This window comes from Solea senegalensis, linkage group LG10 (assembly GCF_019176455.1).
Source record: "Solea senegalensis isolate Sse05_10M linkage group LG10, IFAPA_SoseM_1, whole genome shotgun sequence".
Taxonomy (NCBI): Eukaryota; Metazoa; Chordata; class Actinopteri; order Pleuronectiformes; family Soleidae; genus Solea; species Solea senegalensis.
In genome coordinates, this window is record NC_058030.1 from 14,390,749 (window position 1) to 14,411,051 (window position 20,303).

General features: G+C 41.0%; 4 protein-coding genes across 5 annotated transcripts; 1 reads left to right on the forward strand and 3 right to left on the reverse strand.

Moving 5' to 3' along the window:
• Window positions 1–980: 980 nt before the first annotated feature.
• On the reverse strand, window positions 981–6,112 carry LOC122775439 (protein regulator of cytokinesis 1-like). 2 transcript variants are annotated; one of them, XM_044035304.1, is made up of 14 exons: window positions 5,967–6,111; window positions 4,745–4,877; window positions 4,533–4,655; window positions 4,194–4,427; window positions 3,937–4,107; window positions 3,678–3,827; window positions 3,404–3,551; window positions 3,178–3,314; window positions 2,999–3,094; window positions 2,731–2,877; window positions 2,521–2,631; window positions 2,293–2,400; window positions 1,732–1,902; window positions 981–1,096 (listed from the first exon to the last, which is right to left on the reverse strand). In XM_044035304.1, exons 1-14 carry the CDS (start codon window positions 5,975–5,977, stop codon window positions 1,025–1,027), a joined length of 1,812 nt encoding a protein of 603 aa, XP_043891239.1. In that variant the 5' UTR covers window positions 5,978–6,111; the 3' UTR covers window positions 981–1,024. The 2 variants fall into 2 exon arrangements, with proteins under 2 accessions (XP_043891239.1, XP_043891240.1); XM_044035305.1 differs by lacking the exons at window positions 981–1,096; window positions 1,732–1,902 and adding an exon at window positions 1,909–2,211 and having other exon boundaries at window positions 5,967–6,112.
• An 843-nt stretch (window positions 6,113–6,955) lies between these two features.
• Window positions 6,956–9,314, reverse strand: spi1a (Spi-1 proto-oncogene a). Its single transcript, XM_044035440.1, has 5 exons — window positions 9,192–9,314; window positions 8,856–8,949; window positions 8,591–8,775; window positions 7,757–7,922; window positions 6,956–7,654 (listed from the first exon to the last, which is right to left on the reverse strand). The coding sequence occupies exons 1-5, from the start codon at window positions 9,216–9,218 to the stop codon at window positions 7,344–7,346; spliced, it is 783 nt and encodes a 260-aa protein (XP_043891375.1). The 5' UTR covers window positions 9,219–9,314; the 3' UTR covers window positions 6,956–7,343.
• Window positions 9,315–10,255: 941 nt separating this feature from the next.
• tmem276a (transmembrane protein 276a) lies at window positions 10,256–13,259 on the forward strand. Its single transcript, XM_044035297.1, has 4 exons — window positions 10,256–11,077; window positions 11,495–11,608; window positions 11,711–11,848; window positions 12,013–13,259. Exons 1-4 carry the CDS (start codon window positions 10,669–10,671, stop codon window positions 12,258–12,260), a joined length of 909 nt encoding a protein of 302 aa, XP_043891232.1. The 5' UTR covers window positions 10,256–10,668; the 3' UTR covers window positions 12,261–13,259.
• A 2,241-nt stretch (window positions 13,260–15,500) lies between these two features.
• Window positions 15,501–16,798, reverse strand: fibina (fin bud initiation factor a). Its single transcript, XM_044036488.1, has one exon. It carries the CDS (start codon window positions 16,560–16,562, stop codon window positions 15,930–15,932), a length of 633 nt encoding a protein of 210 aa, XP_043892423.1. The 5' UTR covers window positions 16,563–16,798; the 3' UTR covers window positions 15,501–15,929.
• Between the last annotated feature and the right edge of the window lie 3,505 nt (window positions 16,799–20,303).

A 20,303-nucleotide genomic window follows, 5' to 3' on the forward strand; every position in this document is an offset into this window, starting at 1 on the left:
ATCAGTTACGCCACAAATCACGACGTGTGTATCATATTTAGAGGCTGAAATCTGATTAGATGAAACATGATCATCTCCCACAAGGGGGTGAGTGAGGACTTACATGGTGGCACATGCAAAAAAAGCTGAGTTTTTTTAAAACAGAGAACTGAAGCCTTAAAATAGCAGCTTATCAGCACGTTCTGTGCGACTTGGAAGCAAAACAAAATATGACGTTAATACAACAGTATTAGCAAATGTTGTCATTGCAGGCAATAAAGATTATTTGTTTGTGTCCACCTTCTGTCTAGCCGTTACCTTTGTCTGCTGATTGGTGTTGGGCAAGTTGTAATAACCTATAATTATAACCTAAAAGTTATATTTCCCTGTGTTTTCATACTATACCCGAGTAACACTGTTTACATACATGCACTCCTATGACCTGTAGTTCAATTGTGATTATTTAGAGCAGCTTTAAGCTGAAAGTGATGAAGAAAAGATGAGATAAATGTGCTACATTGAGTGACTACCCAATCTTACAGAACAAGCACTATGACGTGACAGTCACCTTTAGTTTTTAAATAGCAAAGTGATAAACATATCATACAACATATCTAATGAACTCTAATGCAGGGGTGTCAAACATATGGCCTGGGGGCCAGAACCGGCCCGCCAGAGGGTCCAATCCGGCCCGCAGGATGAATTTGTTAAAATTTCACACCACGATTACAATCTAAATCTCTTCCAGATATCTGTGACTAAATGTTTGTGCCTTTTTAGATCCAGTGTGATGTGTAAATAGCACATTTAGGCACGATATTGTTGAAATTGCACTTATATTTTTTCAAGAAATGTAAAAATATCCTTCATTAAATGTAAAACAAAGGAGCAAAAAAGCAAGGAGTTCTTGTTGTTCATAGGTTATTATGCTATTATTTTACTATTTTTACAGGTCCGGCTCACTTGAGATCAAATTGTGCTGTATGTGGCCCCTGAACAAAACGCTGAGCTGGAGGACTCCCGGTGTCGACTCGGTTCCCGTGAATCACAGATTAGTGACAGTGGAGTTCAGTAGTCCTGTCTTCACATGCGATTTCGAAGCCTTCGAGAGGTCTCTCTGTCAAGAGAGGACAATCAGTACAAGTCAGCATCTGCATTAACCGTTTATGAAAAGGTGTCAAACTGCTCAAGTCAAATAATGGACAGTGTTGCGTTCACATTATGCAGTGACTTTAAGTGTTTCTTCTTTCTGATTTTAAGCACAATGAAGCAGAAACTGTCCATAGACCAAAGTTGTCCATGGGCCACAGTTTCAGTCTTCTTAATTTACATGAATTAGAGTGTTAATGTCTTTGTAATAGAAGATACTTAATACTTAAAATACTGAAATTTTGATTAAGGTTTTGTTGTGCTAACATTCCACAATTAAAAAAAAAAAAAGTTATAACAAAATTTTGTCTGACAGTTATATAAAAAAAAGGTAAACATTTCTTTCAGGTTAGAAAGTCTTTAACAATTAACCTAAGATTTTAGTTCAACTTTCACACAGAATGGTGTTACACTGTTAGTCATATCTGAACACTGGATTAATTATACACACATACATACATACATACATAAATAAAGGTTTTCATATTTAATGTTGGAACTGATTTCATTTGGGAAAATGTAAGACTTTGTTTTGCATATCCAGATTGCACTGAAGAGAACTTACTGCAGTTATGTACTAAACAAATGTAAAACCTCATTTACCGCAAATTCCGAATAGGAGCCAGCAATAGAGTTAAAGGTGAAGGTGTGATCTTGAGTATCCTGAGACCTTAGTGTGCCACTTGGAGTGTTTCTAAGATGGGAGATGTTTTCCTTGTTTCGCTCTAGTGCACGAGGAGTCTTTCCATTTCCAGGGGTTCGCAGGCCAAGACCCTACAACAAGACCATCCAGAATGATAATGCGTGATGATAGGATGTTCACAACAGGTTTATAGATGCAACATCAAAACTACCAAAGTAAACGGTAAGTATACACATGTTTACAATATTAAAAGGTCCAGTTTGTAAGAAATACTGACATCTAATGATAAGACTGCATATTGTAAAAAACAAAAAGGACTATCTGTTTGCATAATATGCTTCAGGTACAAAACACGCTCTGGATGGTTTGTCCTTGGTGTGTCCTGCCTGGCGACCCTCCTGCTGTGAGGCACAGTGCTGGTCACTACTCCGCAGTGTGGCCTGGTTCAGATACAGTGGTAAGGCATTTACTTGCTTGGCCTATGATGGTGTGATGAGGGGCAGAGACAACTGTGAGCTTACCTTGCTGGCAGACAGTGGTGGTTTCTGGGCGGAGGAATAACACATGGTCCCACTGAGGCCTGAGCTAAGGAAGCTGTTAGGAGTGGAGATGGTCGACATGCCATTGAGCTGAGAGGAAAGAGACAGGGAGTCAGCTTTTTATTCCCCTACAGCGTCACTATGCGTTAGTGCACATTCAACAGCCAGAGATTAATAAAATCAGACACAACTACAGCACCAGCATCATACCTTCTTTATTTTTCCCGGAGTGGGAGTCCCTGCTATCCGTCTTTTGGACGGTGTCTTCACAGCTGTTCCATACAACATGTCCTCCTGAGTCTGTTTAGTTTTCTTTAGTTGCTATTTCAAACAAAATATATATAATAGTAAGATTCACAACACAGGGGAATGTATGACGTGGGGTAGTTTAATTAAAAGTGAAAATATATAATAACTTACCCTTTCCATTTTCTCTTTCTCCTTCTCACTGTGGTGCTGCTGCCACTGCTCCTGCACATAGTCGAGAAACTTCTGTCCATTTACCAGAAACTCTTTGCCATGCTCCTGCTCCCACTCGTCAATTTGGGCCTTCAGACTCTTTTCCAGCTAGGACAATAAGAAGTTACATGAGTGCAATTGTTTTATTGCCAAATAACCCCCCCACACACACACTCCCCTCAAATCCCATTAACAGCTTCCCAATAACAATTACATAATATTTCCTAACCTTAGGCAAACTTTTCTGCAGGTCGGTCCTCTGCTTCTCTTCTTTGAGAAGGTTCCCACCTCTGTTGTTGAACCTAGCAGGATCATTGGCCTTTTTCTGAGGGGAGCACAAACATGCAAACCTTTATAATAAAAGATGTTAATGTTCACCACCACTGTATTTACAGGATTTGTACGCACATCAAGTTGTAAGTACAAGGTCCAGTTCTCCTGCCACTTTGTTACTCCCTCAAAGAGTTCTTTGTGGTCCTCGTGGTATTTTTTCAGAATCCTGACTTCGTCCTCGTGCAGATTAAAAAGGTCCTCAGTGAAATCATCTGTGGTAAGGAAACATGCATTGAGACCCACACTCTCTTTGAGATAAACATATTCAGTGCAAGAACTTTGTATTTTAACAGCTTCTCACCACAATGGTACGCAACAAAGGCCTGCTGCTGTTCTGGGCTGTAGAAGCATCTCTCCCAGAAAATGGAAATCTCAGCTCTGATGGCCTCAATTACACTTTTCATGCTCTGCATCTTCAGCACCTCTAGACGCTGAACCTCAGTTTCGAGCTGAAAACGCGAAATACACACCATTACGTGCCATGGAAGAACCAGAGGAGCGCAGTGAAACAGCACAACATTGCTTTGTGTGAAATCTCTTGCTGCCAAGGTAAATGACAAGGAAAGGTTTCTTACTGCCTCAATGTTTTTCTTCTTTGATTTGACCATATGCTCTGAGAGTGGTTCCCTCTCCTCTTGGGGAATCTGAAGTCTCTCCCAAAGCTCCTGGATCTTAGTGCGAAAAGCTAAACAACGGAGGTCATTCTGAGCCTTGCGTTCCTGGAGCTGGAAGGAAAATTTACATCCATTATAATATGATGCCATCAGGGATATTGTAAGGTGTGAACTCAAAGCAACAAATGAAAACATCTTGAAGCAAATATTATATGATTACCTCACTGAGAAGCATTTTAACAGCAGCAATGTTGTCATTTGACAGACAAAATGCTTCTTCATGTTCACACATCACATCCATCTCAAAGCTGGTCTCCGGGTTCTGTTCCAGATCATCCATGCATGTGATAATGTCTTTCTTTATGCTTACAAATTCATTATGACGACGCAACTGAAAGAGGCAGTGATGAGAAGAATGTTACAACCCATCTGACAGTGAGAAATAAATCTAATTTTAAAAAGGTCAGTGTGTATTACCTTTTCTTTGGTCAGATCATCGAGGTAGGCATGAAATGTCTCCAGTTGTTTGAGTGATGGGACAGAGTCGTGGTCAATGCAGAAAGGGGTAGTGCACATAATATCACACAGCTCACGGTCTTTGACAACGAGCCCTTTAAGCTCCTCCATTCTCTGCTTCTTGTGCTCCCTCAACACCTCAAGGCGTGTGCGGCTGTTCTTCTCCATCTGCAACATAGTGCAGCCCTCCTCCTCCTTTTTTTTTTTTAAATCCAAGAGGAATTCACAGGGTTAGTCCAAACATGACAGCAGTTCTCACATGGGAAACAAAGTAATGACATTTCCTCTATGTGACTGTACCTCAAAGGGGGGCCGCTGAAGTTCAACACACAAATTATTGAGCTCCTTGCGACAGATATCTATTTTTTTTACTAATCTTTCCTTGAGCTCTTCTTCCTCTGCGATCATTAAGTCCAGCAAACCCTGCAGGAAAAGGGAAACGACAATGCGCTATGTTTAGTTCTGCATGGACAACAGTGAGGCTGCGTGGAATTCAAATTTAAGAAGCTCACTTTGATGTGCTTGTTGACGTCATTGGTTCTCTGTAGGCGCTGCTCCTCAGGAATCCCAATTTCCTCCCATATATCCTGCAGCCTGACCAGAGCTCTGTTGAGGTAGGCAACAGATTCTGCTGCGTGGACTTCACTGTATGAAAAACAGTGTTTAAGCAGGTCAGTGCTGTGAGGTCTACATATCTAGTACTAAATACTGCAGTAATGAGTTGTAATTCCAGCATAATTTTATTTAGTTTATCACACTCCATATTTTTTCCTGCTTATTTATTTCTGGGACTTTTTGAATTTAAAAAGGGCCTGTAAACCATGCCCCCCCCCCCAAAAAAAAAATAATATTGGAGTGCCTGCTTAGCTATGTGTAAGAGTCTCTTTCTCTTAATTTTCAAGGTTGATCCCACAAAACACGACTTTGTCCAAGTACTTAAAATTGAAAGGTTCTTTCTATCCAATATCACTTTGTCTGAATATGTAATGCTTTAAAGGCTTTGTCTAAATACTCCCTTTACACCCAAATGTTACTGATATTTATTCTTAATTATCTATTCCAGCTTTGAATGTGTGAATTGAATGAGTTTATTATATGAATTAAATATTTGTGTGTTGGCTTGTCTTTATGTTGTATTGTGAATCACTTGGTTATTTTTCAGAAAATGAAACATGCTACACAAATAAGGACTGATTTAATAGTTGTGGGACATAAACGCGAGCTTTCAAATTAGTACAGCTGGCTAAAACCAATCGCAGTAATAATAAAAAAGATTTAAAGAGAGAACTTAAATAAGAAAACAACAGTTCGCACATCTGCCGGAAATCACCTCCAAGTGTTTTATCAAACAAATACTGAACTTTTCTTATTTTGCCAGTGAATAAAAACTATAGAACTGTAAATCTTCTCGTCACTAATCAGGAAGCAGGCTCATTATTACCATTATCAGCTAACGTTAGCTTAGCCGCTGACGCTGTGGTAGAGGCTAACATTAGTTCAAATGTTAAAATAAACGCCGAATAATGAAGAGAGTTGGGATTATCATAAAACACACAGCTGCGATTAAAAAGGACACAGTGTAACATGAACACACAACTACTCTGTCCCAGTGTGATACCGATTTTCTGTATTAGCTTCATCTAATTAACCAGGAAATAACTCTGCAAAGTGAATACACTGCTGTGTTAACGTAAACAACCGAGGCTCTAGTTCATTAAAGTATGAAATACGTACCTCACTCTCATGTTGCCCTCGCGGAAAGATTATACTTTGTCCGGAAAAAAAACAAACAAACCCCTATCTTCTTTAACGCTCTCGTGGCCCTCCGACGGTTGACCGGCTGATGGACGGTTCGTTTAAAACTCGATGGCGTTTGAAATTTTGCACAGAAACAACATCCGTGCTCTGATTGGCTGATTTTACTGACGTCACAGGAAGTCGCCTAGTGGGCGATGCTTATCGACTGCAAAAACAAAAATGCAAATAATTAATCTGAAACGACTCCGCCCAGAGGGATTATATAAGTAGGCACATTTTTGGTGCGTTAGTATTATTATTATTTAAATTTTTACTGTTTACTATTTTAAATCAGAATAATTCATAAATACATGGTTATCATATCATTTTCATATCTGGAAAACATGTTTCGTGTTGTTATCTTGTCATTCTTTTATCCTCCTAGTTCAATTCATGTGAAATATTTCCTTCTGTAACAATGCAGATAATATTATGACTCATCATTTTGGTATAAACCCTAATATTCTTTGAAATAGAACATCAGCATATTCAACAAAATTACACTATCTTGAGCACACAATGGTAAGTTGTTATTATAATGGAAATCAAGTTTCCTTCCTTTATGGATGTGCAGTGAGTTTGTGTGTATTCATGGAAAACAGCAGATTTCATGGTCAAAGTCTTGTCAGTTGTGAATCTTTTCATTCTGTGTCATCTTTTATTACAAATTAAAGTCTCTAAAAAGAAAATGTGTTTCAGTGTATGCAGCGCCACTTCATGTTGGACTTTTCTATTCCTCTTTCTTTGTAGATATGTTAAACCTATGTTTTAAACACCTTTATTCATTTTTGAATCTATCAGGTTGTTTTTCTGTCTCAGTTACATCCTTTACTCTTCTGTACTCTTTTAAATAGGCAAACATTATTTATATATTATTTTGTAGCCTTGGCTACACCGTGTGAATGTGTGCAGTGTGAGACAGGATGTTTCTTTGTCCAAAAGTAGATTCAGTTCCTTTGAGTGGTTGACAAAAGGAATACTACTTAATATTTATTTACACAAATGCACAACAAAATATCTGAAAACATTTGAAATGTACCCTTTTTCTTTGGTTGCTGTCCCTGACATTTAGTCATTTAATCGTTGTACTCACTGCATGGACAAAAAAAAATGTAATTTAAGTTTGAAATAAAGAGATTTAGTATTTGGATTATGCAGCTGTCACAGAGGAAGTCCACTGCACTTGCATCTCAAATAAATAAGTGAGAAAACTTGGTCCAAAAAAAAAAAAATCTGTTAAATTCAATTGCAAATGTACAGGTAAAGTTAATCTCAACTACTTTATCAAAATAAAAGACAGCCATTGTTCCCCCATCAGTGAGAATACTGACGTAAATAGAGGTTCCTCAGCACTTCCTCACTGAACTGGTAGGTCAGCTTCTTCTTTATTTTTTTTATCTCTCCAGTTTTACCATAGTTCCTCAGAGCCCGAGCCATTTTTTGATAGGTCATTTTCTTGCGGTTTCCTTTCTGAATACCCCAGTGGCTGGCCAGAGCTTCTTTGTATTTAGTGGAGAACTGGAAGATACCCTTGTCCTGGTCAACCCACCAGATACTGTCACTCATGTCGCCATTCTTTAGCAAGTCCAGGAGGAACTGGTACAGACGGATTTTCCTCTTGTTGCCTGGGGTAAACAATATATTGTTAAAACAATTTTAAAGCTTCAATCTGGGTTTTATTCATTTGGATTTGATGTCAGAAGAAAATATTCAATGGAAATATTTACTATTGTCTTTCCTGAAGGAGGAGTGGATACGGTCATCAAGTTCATCTTCCCCTTCTGATACCTCCAGTGGGGGACTGATTCCTCTTTGTTCCTCCTCTGAGTAGTAACGGCCAGGCGAGGTGGAGGGTTGGTACTGGTAGCACAGAGACGGGGTGTAATAGGGGATCTGTATGATAAATTTAAAAACAGGACATAGTTCAAGATTACACTGAAACAAGACAAAATCCTTTTTGGTTTTGCTGTTGTTCATCGACTGACGATTACGTTTAAATGCTGAAATTGTAGTAAAAGAGGAAGTAGCTTTGCCAAAATACAATTTAGTGCTCAGAGAGACCACATGGCGTGGATGACATTTCACTGAAAACATCCCTGGCTGTCCACATCATCACTTTATTTATTATAAATAAATGGTGACATTTTGTTTTAAAATATATTGCTATTACTGTAATGCAACAGCATCGATGGCGTCGATAGGGCTCCAAGCAAAACATCTCGGAGAAAATGTGTCATTCTGACAACCCATGTTAAATTAATAGCAATGATGGATTTTACTTATGACTAATATCATTTTTATGCTTCAGATCGTCACACTTGGGCCCTACTTGAATGCCGTAAATATACTTCTCCCCATTCAGCAGCAAAGAATGAGTAACCACCCTTATGAATCACATAATGTAGTAATATTTGACATCAGTCCTGCATTTTAATAATGATATCACATTGAGAATGTTAGGCATCGTTTTCCTTGTATATCTGATATCTGTATATCAAACAAGTGCAGAGATTATGTCTTTTTACACAGTTGGAAACTGTTATTTCCACACATGAACTTACTTGTGGAGACACAGAGAGAGGTGCGAGTGGAGGGTCCAGGTGAAGGGGTATACACTCACTGCTGTAGCGGTAAGGTTGGATTAGTTGTTGAGAAGTCACAGACTGAAGCTCTGTGAGGTGATTCACTGGTGAATTCTCAAGGTCCAGCGGCTGAACGCGCTCAGAGTGGAAGGTCCATCTGTGGTCTGAAATGTGACAGTATATTTAGCTCTCAGCCCTGTCAGCATTCCCTTTTGTTTGTAACTGTTAGACAGAGTTTACTTACCTTCATAAATCTCCCCCACATTAGTGAGGTAGGGATACAGCTCTGCAGGTGGACGATAATTCTCTGGCTCAATTGGAATTATTTCCTCTGTAGGCTTTGGAAAGGAAAAAATTATATGTAGTCCTTTAAAAAAGTGAACATTTGTTTGTCGTTTTCCTAATTAAACATCAGCAAAACAGAAAACGAAAGTCCTCCTCTTCCTCCCATTACATTACTTCTCAGGTTCATTAAATGTAATATAAACAAACAAACACAATATACATTAAGATCTCCTGTCATCATCAAAGACTGACATACCACATTTGTTCTTATAAAAAATGAAGCAGCAGAACTTACAGATGATATGACATAGCTGTCCATCATGTAAACAAGCAACACCGTGAATGTTAACTCTTTCTTATTGCTTCACTGACAAACATGTTATGTTGCTGAGCACTAACTTCACCAGACAAATGGGAACTGAAAGCGAGAAAAAGGCTGGATGCAATCTGTGTTCCTATATTACAGAACTAGCAAACCATCCACTAGTTCCTGAGGCGTCAAGTGTCATGTATGAGGAAATGTACATCCATGTTCTCAGAGGTTTAATTACACAATAATCAATAATCAATGTTAATTATTGAAACTGTTTTGTTATAGTGTTCAGAAGAAATTACAGAATATAAGTGTTTTTTTTAAAGTTATTTCCTCACAAATCTTTGTAAAAATGTGTTTGAATCAGTAGTAACTCTGGTGACATGTATACGTATTTGTGTAAGGAAGTCACAGTATTGGACATCACTTGATAGCACACAAAAGCCAGTGGTGTTTCTTTATGCTTACACTTCCCACTCCTCACGTCAAACTAGAATAATACGATTATATAATTCCACGCTTCAGGGTTAAGCAGAAGAAATCAGTCTCCTCTAAAACTGCTGTGCAGGAAAATACTATCTAATTTAACTCTCCATAGCAGTAAATCCCCAATGAGATTTATTAAAGTAGGAATTTTTACAAGTAACTGCACACAGGAGGTGAAACCAAAAGTGAAGTTTGGCTTGTTCCTCTTTTAGCTTGGCATTATGGTTTCCAATTGAGGAAGTGATGACCATGAGAATGAAAGCAATGAAAACATGGTGGACTATAGAGCCGCTGCACCCCTCTGTAACTGCTTTGTGTTGCAGTACCCCAATAATGGACTAACAATGCATGGATATTTTGCTGTTTGGGAACACAAACAGCATCACTCCCTGTTGGGATGGAAAGTTACCCACAGCCAACATGAATATGAATATGTTGCCTGTGATGAAATCAGAAAGGGAAAATTAGGCTCTTTGTGGGATTTTTATCTCCTTCAGTATTTCACAACAACAGCAGCAGCTGCTGGTGATGCAGGAAATGGTGTGTTTACTGACAAAGTCGAGTAATGACAGACTTTGGCAGTCGCTCCCTACAGAGCATGATCTACAGAACAGGGAGTCCAGGCCTGGGGGCTGGTTGTGCTTTCAAATACTTGCTCTGTCTCCATCTACTGGATAAGAAATATTGGACTGGCCAGCATCTCGGCTATTGACTGAGTTGAGAGGCATCGATGAGGCATCCAAAATAGACAACCCAGGATCAGATTTATTTATCTCCCCGCTTCAGAATGTGGCTCTTTTTGACGATGGTTGACAAATCAAAGAAATGAGGGCTTCAGGTTTACATCTGCGTTTAAGATTCCTTTGTGTTGCTCAATTTCCTGCCCACCTCAGCTACTGACAACAGCAGCCAGGAGCGGAATCCTGCTGTCCCGTGGAACCATCACGGCACCGAGGCGAGATACGCATGGAACATGGCTGCTTTGAGGACTTTAACCGTGGCAGGTCTTTTTTTGGCATTTTGCGCTTTGGGGCTGATAGCAGTCGCCATCAGCACGGACAACTGGTACGAGACTGACGCGAGGAGGCACCGGGAGCGCTGCAAGAATTATTCAAACAAAAGAAACGACCCTGGCTACATTTACATCTCCAACAACAACCTCCCGCTTCGCATGTTGCCAAAGGAGACGGCCGTGGGGAGGGAGCGCTCCAATGTCAGAGGCGGCGAACTGATGCTGCTGCGGGCCAAGCGGCACTTCTTGCCTCCTGCGCCCGCCATGGAGTCTCTCTGCAGTCGGCAGTTCAACTCCACCATCACCGGACTGTGGAGAAAGTGCCACCGGGAGGGATTTGATTTAGAGACAGAAGATTTGATATTTAAAGGTTTGGTGCTGGATGGGGAGGGAGGGAGGGCAGTGTGGGGTGTTTTATGTTATAATGTCTTTATTGTGGACATTTGTGTTGTTGCGATGTCTGTAAATAGCACACTCCGTGCACGAATGCGCTATCCAAGGTGCTGATGCTGCGCACAGACCATGAAGGCCTACGCAGAATAACAAGGAGTAGGTAGAGTTACAATGCAATCGACGAGCCGTGTTGTTTTCCAGCTCAGAGAGGAAAGCCATAGTAAGAGAATCCTCCAGATGCTTACAGTAAGCTTCAGTGCTGTGGGTGGATGGTGCTGGAAGGGGTTGGGTGTTTTTTTGGGGAGGGGGTGGCAGCAGAGAGCTTTGTGGTAAATATCCGCTCCATCTGTGTGTTTATATGTGACATCTTTTTTCACGTTGTTTACATCTACAGGATTGGTTCCGCGCTGCACGCCAATAAAATACTACTACTCATCATCGGCGCTGCCCAGGAATCTGCCTGTCAATCTGACCAAGACAATAAGGCAGGATGAATGGCACGCGCTCCGTGAGTTCCCAAAACGCTCTTTCATAATGTGATGATTTAAAGCAGACAACACTTAACATCGCCCACAGAGCACGGCCTCACTCTGTGCTGTTTGCTCTGCAGACCTCCAGAGGATGACCGCCAGCTTCATAGGCATGGCCATCTCCATCATCCTGTTCGGCTGGATCATAGGTGTACTGGGCTGCTGTAAGGAGCATGATCTGATGCAGTATGTCGCTGGACTTCTCTTCCTCATGGGAGGTATAATGTACTGTATTTTGTAGAAAGAGCACTACCCTGTATTACCACACTGGGGTGCTAAAGTATTTACCACTGCAAAGCTGTTGGATGGACGCATGAGAGGTGATGAAATTATTTGTGCTGTAGTGTCTCACTCTTGTTTTTTTTGTCTTCCTCTCTGGTAGGAACATGCTGCATTATCTCTCTTTGCACATGTGTGGCTGGGATCAACTTCGAGCTGTCCCGCTATCCTCGCTATATGTTTGGGATACCAGAGGACATCAGTCATGGTTATGGCTGGTCCATGTTTTGTGCGTGGGGTGGACTGGGCCTTACATTGCTGGCTGGTTTCCTGTGCACACTGGCTCCTTCCCTCTACCCTCCACACACTCCAGTGGTGCACAAGCCCAGGCAGGAAAATGGCTGTGTCTGACAGGCCACACCACACATCCAACAGACACCTGTCTCCTCCTGAAACAGTGACGAGCCCTGTTCCAGAGACACTTTTACCCATGCAGGGACTCAGAGCAGTGAGAGCCGTGATGCAGCACAGATGCAGCACAGAGAAAGCACAGGACACTGACTCTTAACTCACGTGAAACATGAGAAAAAGAGGCGACATTTGACTGAAGACACTTTCAGTTCCTCTGGTGCTTTTTTCTTGTGTCTCTCTCTATGAATGAACTCTTCAGTGTTATTGCTTGCTCTCGAGGAGACAAATAGTTATACAAAATTTCTTCATGTAAAATATGCTAGTGGATGAGGGTGGGGTGGGGGGATGGGGAAGAAGAACAGAAAAAGAAACACTGGCAGAAGACCCATAGCACAACTTTAAAAATCTGTATTGAAGATGGATGTGTACCTTCACATTTCAAAGGGCAACTGTGTATCATTATGTACTCATTCAAAACAAGATATGTACATGTAATTTTTAACTGTATGTATGCAGATGCATTTGTGTTTATTCAAGGAAAAATATGAGCATCAAGACCAAACTGTGTTTGAGGGAAATGTTTTGTTGTTTTTAATGTCTTACCCCCCCATCAAAATATTTTTGAAAAATAAATAATCATGCAAAACTATGTTATTTTTCCCTCACTGAAAGACATCGACTTTATTGTGGTTCTCCCTGCGTTGGTATACTGTAAAAGTGTGAAATTATATGAGTTCATAAGTATGTAAGCAGACAGAAGGACCAGCTAATGGAGTCAAAACGTTTATTGCGTCATTTTTAAATATCTGCTGTGTCTGGTTTATGCAACTACTCCTGGATATTTGAATGTCAGTGGCCAAAAAATGAGTCAGTGACTAAAGCTTACAAAAATACTAATAAAACAGAACCAAATATGTCAGTTGTACATCACAGTGAAGTAAACATAAGATAAGACACATAAAAACTAGAATATCCTCATAACGACATCAGAAGTTTTTGGGTCACATGTTTTAAATATTCCGACAACAGCTGCACTGGTTTACACAAGTTTTACTCTGTGCTTTCCGTTGACAACATGCAGCAGCCATTGTACTCTATGATTATATTTTTTCTGAACTTTTATGAGAAATTCAATCATTCTGACATCTAATTCAAATTCTGGCTACACTTGTTTCCCGAGGTTTCTCCGGTCCTCAGTGTCTTGACTTTACCATTGTATTGCTTAATTGTTTTAATTATAATCACAGGGTGATTATGTGCAGCTGCAGCCATGATATAAATCACGGTTGCAAAACGGTATTGCCCACTGAAGGCTATGTTTTCAAAAATATCACAAGATAAATAAGACGAATGAGATGAATTAACGTTGCATTCATTCAATTATTTTCAGTACATTTATTTGACCTTTTTAACACGCGTGGATATTATTGTTTTAACGTAGTCAAAATGAAATATACTGTATATACTCCTCTTACATAAATTGAAATTGCAAAAAGCTATTTTCACTTTAAAAAAGTGGTAGTTTGTGAAAGCATAAGTACAAATCCGCTCAAAAGAGATTTATAAATGTCACATTGACTAATATCCATGTGTTGATTGATGAAACACAATCAATTAATAAATTATTATGTCTCATGATATAGGATACATGGGTTATTAAAGTGACACTGACAATCATTTAGTTTTAATCATTTGTTTTTTCAAGCTTAATTATACACTTAGTGTCTGAGCAAAAGAGCAGAGCAACATGTCAACACATGGGCAATACTCTGGCTTATACTACATCATCTCATGGTCTTCATCAGAGTATGGAGTCTGCCCAGTGTAAGGTTTCATGGTTCATCGTTGAAGGAACTTGGTCTTCTGATAAAAACTATGACATGAAATACTCTATACTCTAAACTACAGTTAATATGCTAAAGGAGGATAATCCTTTTAGTATAAAAGTATCTCTCAGTGCTCAGAGCCATGTGGTTTCAAAGCTTTGTAATCCACAGAGATGGATCGCCTAGTTCTAAGGTCAACTCTGGTCTACATTCTTGACCTTTCTTTGTTTGTCCTTAAAATAATGTCAAGGAGGAGAATACCTTCTCCTAACAGCGGCAGCCCATCCTGTGTCTGAGCATCACGGAACGTTGAATCTGTAGGAAAAAAATCTTTTGAATCGGAAAAAAAAACATTTTTTTCACTTATAGAAAAAGGTGGAATTAATGATCCGACACATGAAGTGTGTGATGGTGACGGTTGTTTATGATCACTTTGGTGACATGCCTTTGGTTACACAGTGGAAATTTAAACAGAACCTTTCAATCAAATCTTCTGAGCCCCTGTGCAGTGCCCCTGGAAATTAAGAGCCATATAGACATATAGGGTTTCTCCGGCAGCTCAGCACTGTGCCGGGCTGCACAGAGCTGTTTTTAAAAAGAGGGTCCCTCTGGGGAAGCTGGACTGTGAGGAAAACCAGACAGAGGAAATCACACCCAGTTGCTCCCATGGCTGCCCATTGCGGGCTCCCTCACTACTGCACAGACATTATCTCTGTAAAAAGTTGGCATGCTCATAACTTTGTGGTCGAAGCAGACACTGGTTAAAACAAGCGCCTTTTAAAATGGCAGTTAAAGACAGAAAAAACACAGTAGGCATTCAAAATAATAAATTCAAGGCACTACAAAATTAAAACAGCATGCAGTGTTTCCCTCTCTCTCTCTCTCTCTCTCCCTCTCTCTCTCTGTGTGTGTTGTGTGTGTGTGTGTGAGAGACCCAATAGGTCAGGGTTAGTTCCTTTCAGGAATTCAAAACTACTTTCTTCCAATAAACAGTTGTGTCTGGAATAATAGGTTGTAGCGCACACATTCCATTTTGGTAGAGATTTAAACATCCTGCATATGCCGTTCATAAGTCTGCATATAGATAAATGACTTTGTTCCAAACGTTTCATGTCAACCACAGGCTACAGTTAATACATGGTGATAGAGAAAACACTGCCACATGTAGAGCCAGCAATACACATGGTGAGAAAGATATGACAGGGGTCACTTTCCACTGCAGATAATCAAAAGTTCAGCCTTCAAAGGTTTTTTGTTTGTGTAAACCTCAAGCTTCAAAGGGTGGAAGTGGTTTTCTAACACAACAGTGTGTGTGACAATGAGAGACAAGTATAGTGAGTTTTACAAGAAAAGCTCAATTATTGTTTTGGCAGCAGATAAGAGTTAAAAGAAGAAAAGGCAACGTTACAATCTGTGATGAAAGATGAGTATTTATTTTGTCGTAATATCTTAAAATTGAAAAAAAACAAAAAACTATATACGTTCAAATACACAGACAGAAAGTTGGCTGCTCAGCTGAGAGACTTTTATTTTCATACTTTCTGCTGAATATAATTCTTCCTCAGAGGAACAGCGGGCTCCAGGCTCCTGGTTCCTTGCAGGAGAAATTTATGTTCACAGTTTTCTTTTTTCCTGACCCAGAGGAATGTGTTGATGTTTTTGTTAGAGCTCATTTAACGACACACTGTTCGGAATATGGGCTCAACCAAATGGTCAGAGACATTCAAATACATATTCATGCAGTCTATAGACCACAATGAACTTTCCAGTTTTAACTGGATGGTCTATTTCTCTCTCGCACACACGCACACGATTACGCACAGGTTAATTTGCCAAAACAACCTTAGGAGCCAAAGTTCAGATACTCAGTCTTGAGGCGGCTCAGTCTGGTGCCATGACTGCGAATAATGAGAGACAACAGCTCGTGTTTGTCTTTCAGTCCCAGAGAGATGTCTGTAGTTTCCCTCAGCGCGTCCCTGATGCCACTCACTTGCTTCACCACATAGCCGTTGAGCTGCTGCTCCTCTCTCAGCTCAGTCTCCTGACTTTCTTTGAACTTCACCTCCAGCTCCACCAGTGACTTCTCCACGTTTGAGAAAGCCTCGCCGATCTGGGAGATCTCCCGCTGGAGGAACTTGCCGTAGCTGTCCTCTCCGTCCAGGTCGTGCGCCACAGTGCGTCCGATGCCCTCCAGCAGCCGCGCCGCGTCCTCCGCCTGCAGTTTGGCAATGACGAAGTCGTCCCGCACGACGGAGTCGCGCTCCTCAGAGGCTCCGCATGGAGACACATCCGAGAATTTAAACAGCATCTGGCACTTCTCCGGGTCTTCAGTCTCATCGTAGTATCCGTCCGGGACAAAGAAGTGATGGAAAGTGCCATTGGAGATCTCCGCCTGGACTGGTCCGGAGTAAACTGCGGGGCAACATGGTACAGATGTGACTATGATGAGCAGCAGAAGCGGGACAGCAACCATCATGCACCTCCTCTCTCTCTTTGGCGATCAGCATCTGCACTGGCAGCCAGATCCAGCGCACAGTTTTCATCCCGACTCATGTTACACCGCTCCCCGTCACCTAAAAGGCGCAGACGCCTGTTGGAGTGAAGAGAGCTCCTGAATGTGGTTACTCCAACCTCATGCGCAGTGTCAGTGCGGAGCAGCGAGGAGGCAGCTTTTTCTAATAAAAGTAACACACAACTTGATTTTAATGACAGTCAAACTGTCACAGTCACTGGTCTGTGTTCAGAGAGGTTGCCATGAAAGACCAGACCATAGATGTTGGTATAAGCTGAATTCATGGAGAGGATGTCAACGTCACAGTGTGGGCAAATCAGAAACCATGGAGGACAACCACACCCTGCTGAAAGCCAGAAATTCAACTGTTAAATCTAGTGATGCAACTGCCTTGAGATCTGACTTGAATAAGGTCATTAGAAGCACAAAAAGAGTTTATGACAAAGAATACAAAGCAACTTTCAAGACACCAGGGACACCAGGAGACTGTGACAGGGTGATGGCAGCACAGAGCAGCATCTTAATAATTACTTTGGCAGGTTCGATGCACTTAACACAACAGCATGATGACCGAGAGCTAAGTCTTGACCCTTGCTCAGGGGCACCTCAGCACCTGACCTGTCCTGGTATTCAAACTGGCAACCCTCTGGCTACAAGTCCCTTCCACCTGACCATGGGCTGTCAAAGAGATAATGTTCCTAATAGTTTACTTTCAACAACATCTCGTCGATGTTAAAATAAATAAGCATTAACTTATCTAAAGCACCAAGATTTGTACTGGCAAAAGAACACACAGTTATTATTTCCTCAAACATCTTGTAAATCATGACAAAAAACGATTTGAAAAGGAAACAAACAAAACAAAAACAACGACAAAGTTAAATGAATATTGCTGTGGATTGCATTCCCAGACTGTGAGGGTGAGGCTACAGTAGTTAGAGCTCACTATGATGACTTCAGTTACTGCAGCGAGGGCCAAATCCTCTGGGCTTCTATTCCCTCGACTGCACATCCTGTCCTGGATAATTGCATCATCACTAGGTGGTCTAAGATACGTCTCTCTGCCTGTCAGCGCTACTCACACAAACTACAACCACATGGCGAGCTATAAACACGAGGCTATAGAACCTGATGGTTTTGACCCGTGTTCGATCCATTCATGTTCTATAGTGTATCTGAATCTGGGTGAGGGGTCGTGTTTTTGTTGCCACAACAGATTAATATAATATATGGCAGATGTGGTTATTTCATAAAGGAAAGAAACAATATTGTTCTACTTCACTGTCAGATGCTGGATTTGCTGCTTAGGTTTCTTAACTCACCTTCCCTGATGTGGCATAAAAGCAAGGTTTTGGGACACAAGGTGAAGCGAGTTCAAAGAGAAAGAGTTAAAGAAAGAGAAAAGATATGTGAAAACAAAGTAGGGACATTACAAATATGAGGAATGCTGCTTTAAATTAAAGCTTTTTGGAGCAACAAAGGCATATGACCTTGTCCAGCATTGGAGTAATGTTTGTGTCCAACTGAAACGGAAAATACAGTGTGTGGCCACCAATAAGGGAGTTAAAGTCTGACGCCCTGAAAATGTCAGTCTCCATCATAAAAATGAAGGAAACACATCACAGTCTTTGATTCTTTGTGTGATTTGGATTTAGCCCTTAAAAGTTTTGGTTTCCTTGAGTTAAAGTTCCATTCAGTCAGACAGACAGAAAAAGAAGATTTTTTTAAGCACTTTGACATGTTTCGACCGCTTCCTGTGGTCTTCCTCAGAAGGGTCACGTGATGTTTCATGCATGGGGACATCCAATCATGGAAAGGGAAATGCCAACGTCATACGTTCTGAGAGTAACAAACACAAACGCTGGATCAGGGAGGCCCTTGAGATCTGGAAACAGGCCCCGAGAGGGATCTTACATCCTATCACACACCTAGGAGGTCAGACAGCAGGGGCCGTAGTCATCCCCCTAATCCTGTCTGGGGTTTTTTTGAGCAGTACATTAACAAGCATTGTCTTACTGGACATTTGGCACACAGGGAGAAACAGCCTCGTCAGAGGTGGAATAGTTGATCTCTTCTTCACATAAAAATGTGCTAATGAGAGATTTTAATAGCGTTACCAAGGGGTCAGCAGTTTAAATAAAGCCAGCGTCACAGCATCTGTAAGACAGCTGTGCTGTCATAACATTGAGGATGAAGTCGAAGAAATAACGGAAGGGAGGCCAAGCGTGCATATGTTTCGTATTTACCCCTCCAAATTAACGTCACCAGAGTTAAGCTTTTTAGAAAAATAATAAGGAGTTCTTTGTTTGAAATCCACTGTTGTACTTCTGTACACGCCTCTGCACACACTGCTGAATGAATGATACAAGCAAGGATAGTTTGATGCATCCCAGCATGCAGGCGCTTTCTTTTTCTTCATACTGTACAAGTCGCACACCTGAATAAATATCAAATCTGTGAGCATAAACACTGACCAGCTCGCCAAGGCACAGCGTGGCGACTGTGCGGGAAAAAAACTGGCTTGGAAGCAGATGTAGCAACAGATATGACAACAAATAGAATTTAATGGAGTTGTGAGGGATGTTGTTGATCTTCTACTGTTAAATGTGTGTCTGTGTGTGTGTGTGTACGGTGGGATGTAGTAAGGACAGATGCCTCTCAGATGCTGGTGATGGCTTTCCTCTCAGTGTTGGTGTGAGGCAGTAGAAGAGTTGAAGGGCCTGCAGGCTGCGTGGGAGTCTGAAGAGCTACTGACTCACAGTGAATCTTAATAACCACATGCTCATCACAACCAACAGAATTATTTAGATGTGACAATTCACACACATGACATGTCCTTTAGGCGTTGATCAGCCAAGTTCATCCATGTAGCCCTGCATGCATTACAATAAGAACTTGATAAAAGGTATATACACACACACACGTCTTTGTGTGGACACTCATAGACATAATACACTCCGTGACTCCTTACCCTAACCTTAACCATCACAACTAAATGCCTAACCCTAACCCAATTCTAACCCTAACAATAAAACCAGATCTTAATCCTTAAAAAGCCTGTTAAACGTGTGTGGACCCGCCTACTAAAGACAGTAGATGTAATTCTCAAAGGTAAAAAAGACATTTAATGAGACAGAAAATGTATTCATTCCACTGTAACGTGTCTCAAACTGTGAGACATTTGAAGTCTTTCATACACACGGTCAACAAGTGACTGGTGACACTTTCATGAGCTTTTCTGTTCACTACTGTTTTAAAGTCACAACGACACATGAACTAGTGTGACCATGTTGAAATGAATGCAATGAATGATCCCAAGTCAAAGCAAAACACGAGGGCATTTTTCCATCGTGCCCCTGAGAGTGGATACAGTGGAACAATGTTGATGACGAATAAGCGTTTCCCTCAGCTGTGACGCTTCAGCAGAAGCACATCACACAGTTGACAGTGAATATATACAGAGAGGCTGTTAGAAACAGTGTTTGTCAAAACACTAGGATATATGTTTACTTATCTGGGTTCCCAGCTGCTCAGCCAGCAGCACACGCTCGCATTAATATTAATGGCAACCATAACAAAGCAAAGGCGGCTATGATGATGATGATGATGATGATGGAGGTTTTCAGATCATGTATTTCCTGCTGCTGCCGGAGGTTTGACAGCAGATTTTGCCTTGACCCTGTGTGCTGGGATCTGTTCCTTCAT